Genomic DNA, 3,939 nt, shown 5'->3' on the forward strand with positions numbered 1-3,939 from the left:
ACGGCTGCGTGGTGATGGTGATGAGGATGAGGGTGGTGATGATTGTGATGGTGAGGGTGATGATGGTGATGGTGGTGATAGTGGTGAGGGTGATGACAATGGTGAGGGTGGTGATGGTGGTGATGGTGAGGGTGGTGGTGGTGGTGGTGAGGGTGGTGATGGTGATGATGGTGATGGTGGTGAGGGTGATGGTGGTGATGGTGAGGGTGGTGATGGTGATGATGGTGAGGGTGATGAGGATGGTGATGATGGTGATGGTGATGAGGATGGTGATGAGGGTGATGGTGGTGAGGGTGGTGATGGTGATGAGGGTGATGACAATGGTGAGGGTGGTGATGGTGGTGATGGTGAGGGTGGTGGTGGTGGTGGTGAGGGTGGTGATGGTGATGATGGTGATGGTGGTGAGGGTGATGGTGGTGATGGTGAGGGTGGTGATGATTGTGATGGTGAGGGTGATGATGGTGATGGTGGTGATAGTGGTGAGGGTGATGACAATGGTGATGGTGATGATGGTGATGGTGATGAGGATGGTGATGATGGTGATGGTGATGAGGATGGTGATGAGGGTGATGGTGGTGATTGCGGGGTATGAGGACGGCCATGGCACGCCTCGTGGGGAGGTAGCTGGACCGGCCCTGGGGAGGGCGCCGCGGCCATGGCCCGGTGGCAGTGCCGCACTTGCATCGCGCTGTTCCTGGTGCTGCTTTTCGCCTTCGACACCCTCATGGGCCTGTGCACGCTCAAGGCTCCAGACGGACCCCCCGCGTTGGGCCTGGGCCTGGAGCTTGCGCCCTTTGAGCGGTGGCCTAGGGGGCCCCAGTGCCCACTGCCTGGGCCCCTGCCGTGCCGCCACCGCCACCTCCGCCCTGCACTGCGGAGCTGGGCACCCCCCCCAAGGGGGCAGGCTGCGGAGCGCCATCGTCCCGGCTGCCTGGAGCTGCAGGTGCTGTGGGCGGTGGCCACCGGGCGGGGCCGGCGGAGAGGACCCCCAACGAGTCCACTCTCGACCGGAGCTCAGTCTGGGCGCGCGGCCCCTCGGCGGCGTGTGACCCGGGTGTAAGTGTTTTTGGGGGCCCGAGGCTGCTCAGAGGCACTCCACCCGCAGCGTGGGCCGAGGGGGGCCGGCGCGGCGAAGGGGTGAAGGCGAGCTGCCGAGGTCGCTCTGCAGGGAGTGGAGGACTTGGAGAGCCCAGACCCCTGCCCGCTGTCCTTGGATCACCTAGCGTCCAGGGCACAGTTCACCTCCCCCACCCCCGACATGGAAGGAGGGCTGTCATCTGGGAAACTGGTGGTGGTGGTGGTGGTGGTGGTGGTGGTGGTGATGGTGGTGATGGTGGTGATGGTGATGATGGTGATGGTGGTGATGGTGGTGGTGGTGGTGGTGGTGATGGTGATGGTGGTGATGGTGATGGTGGTGATGGTGGTGATGGTGATGGTGGTGATGGTGATGGTGGAGATGGTGGTGGTGGTGATGGTGATGGTGGTGATGGTGATGGTGGTGATGGTGATGGTGGTGGTGATGATGGTGATGGTGGTGATGGTGGTGGTGGTGGTGGTGGTGATGGTGATGGTGGTGATGGTGGTGACTGCGGGGTATGAGGGCGGCCATGGCACGCCTTGTGGGGAGGTAGCGGGACCGGCCCTGGGGAGGGCGGCCATGGCACGCCTCGTGGGGAGGTAGCGGGACCGGTCCTGGAGAGGGCGGCCCGGTCTCTTCAGCCATGAAGGCGGAGACAGCGCCCCGGTCCCCGGAGGCGCCACGCGAGTCCAGCGGCAGCCTCTTCTCCAGCGAGCCCTACGGGGAGGACGATGGGGAGGCGGACGCCATCCACGCAGCGCCGGACAAGAGGATGGGCGAGAGGAAGTTAGACGGGCGAGGTGTTTACAAGGAAACTTGACTGGGCACAGGCGGTGTGCCAGTCACACACAGCGCGTGTGAACCTTTGAAACGACTTGTTGGTTTCTCTTCCTCTCCCAGTAGCTTTTGTTTTAAACGAGGCTAACTGCGCAGTAATGATGCAGCTCCTGTTTGACTCGGCTCCCCGCTGCCTCCGTCTCCGGGGTCGGGGGCTGGGCCACGGGCGAGCGGCCCACTTGCCTTCCCTCGTTCGGGTGGACTAAGGCCCTGCAGATGGTGGTGATGCTGGTGGTGATGGTGGTGATGGTGACGGTGGTGACGGTGGTGACCAGGGTGGTGATGGTGGTGGTGATGGTGGTGATGATGATGGTGATGGTGGTGGTGGTGGTGGTGGTGGTGATGATGGTGTTGATGGTGGTGATGGTGGTGCTGGTGGTGACCAGGGTGGTGATGGTGGTGATGCTGGTGGTGATGGTGGTGACGGTGGTGACCAGGGTGGTGCTGGTGGTGATGGTGGTGTTGATGGTGGTGGTGTTGATGGTGATGGTGGTGACGGTGGTGACCAGGGTGGTGCTGGTGGTGGTAGCTGTGACCGTGACGAGCATCTGTGGCGCTTTCCTCCTGCTGGCCCGCACACCTCGGCTCCTCTCCTCGGAACGACTTTCTGGGCCCAGCGAGGATCCTGCCTGCTGCAGCGGGGCCGCGGGGCCCTGGTCTGGGCCACGTCAGCTTTTGAAAGAACGGATGAAACTGAAGTCTTTTCTGGGACATCTTTCCTTTACTTCTGTGGGTGAAGTGAACCTGAGTGGAGAACCGGAGGAGCAGGAGGAGGCTGGCAGAGTGGCCGTACTCCTGAAGTTGTGCTTACGACACTCATGCTCCTTAAATAAAAGATTTTTTTGGAAAAAAAAAAAAAAAGGGAATGGATGAAGACACCGGGAATTCCGCTGGGCCTGGCAGCTCCACCAGCTCCTCCAGCTGTGATGGGGGAGGGGACACCCCCGCCCTGCCCTGCCCTGCCCTGCCCTGCCCCAGCCCCAGCCCCTGCTCCACGCCCCGCCCCGGGGGCAGTTAGCGAGTTGGGGGGGGGAGTCCAGGCAACGGAGAGGACAGAGAGCTCGCAAAGCCTCGCAGGAGGTTTCCTGGCCTGGGCTCCCAGCAAGAGAGCAGGGGGGGGCCCCACATGGGTGGTTCCGGAAGCAGCCCCCCCCCCAGGCTGCCTGTCCGCCCCTCATTCAGAGAACTTAGCCAGGGCCTGGTGGATGGAGGGCGGGCTGGGGTCATCCCTGGGAGGCGGGGCCGCAGCCCCTCGCGCGCAGACCCAGGGTCACACCGGTTCTCTCTCCAGCTGGCAGAAGTGTGGTCGTGGCTTCCCGGTTCTGCCGGTGACGTGACGCATCTGGGTAACAATGGAGAACTTCCCTCAGAAACTCCCTGCACAAACCCGCCCAGAGCGCTGGGGGAGGGGCTGGCCAGAGCGGCTCAGAGCGGTCAGGGAACTGCACCCCTGGCGGCCCCCACCGCGTCCCCGGGGCCTGGCTTCTTCTGGGGTTCAGGCCAGGGAGGCTGTGGCCACGCCCACCTGCACAACCACTGTGGTCCTGGGGAGCCCAGGCGGCCTCGTCCAGGCCTGCAGTGTCTCCTGGGCGGCATGGCCGTCTCTTCCTCTGGGCGCCACAGCCTGCGTCCCCGCCTGGGGGCCTCTTCTGGAATGTTCTGCGCCTCATCTGCACTGCTCCTGTGTGGCCAGACATGCACCTGACCCGAAAGGTGGGGGGCCCGGACCCCAGCACACACACCCCCGACCCTCCGTGTGTCCCTGCCGGCCCGGGAGCTGTCTTCTGCCCACCCTCCCACTCCTGCTCCCGCCCACGCCCACGCCACGCCCACGATGACCTCTGTGAGCGAAGTGTTTGTTTCTGGCTGAGCTGCCAGGCCTGGATGTCCTTTCTGCCCGAGAGGAAAGTTTCAACTCGGAAAAGTACAGCCAGGAAGCCCGGGGAGCTTCCGGGGCGGCCCCAGCCCGCCAGGAGAAGCCGGGGCCGGGAGTCCCCTCCGCCCGCCGCGGAGCCTGTCCTCCT

General features: G+C 63.8%; 1 protein-coding gene across 1 annotated transcript; it reads right to left on the reverse strand.

Moving 5' to 3' along the window:
• Nucleotides 1-1,678: 1,678 nt before the first annotated feature.
• Nucleotides 1,679-3,704, reverse strand: LOC138844264 (salivary glue protein Sgs-3-like). The gene is made up of 3 exons (XM_070051629.1): nucleotides 3,441-3,704; nucleotides 3,192-3,257; nucleotides 1,679-2,739 (listed from the first exon to the last, which is right to left on the reverse strand). Exon 3 carries the CDS (start codon nucleotides 2,461-2,463, stop codon nucleotides 1,990-1,992), a length of 474 nt encoding a protein of 157 aa, XP_069907730.1. The 5' UTR covers nucleotides 2,464-2,739; nucleotides 3,192-3,257; nucleotides 3,441-3,704; the 3' UTR covers nucleotides 1,679-1,989.
• Nucleotides 3,705-3,939: the final 235 nt, after the last annotated feature.

The sequence above is a fragment of the Oryctolagus cuniculus genome, chromosome 11, assembly GCF_964237555.1.
Source record: "Oryctolagus cuniculus chromosome 11, mOryCun1.1, whole genome shotgun sequence".
In the NCBI taxonomy this organism is placed as follows: Eukaryota; Metazoa; Chordata; class Mammalia; order Lagomorpha; family Leporidae; genus Oryctolagus; species Oryctolagus cuniculus.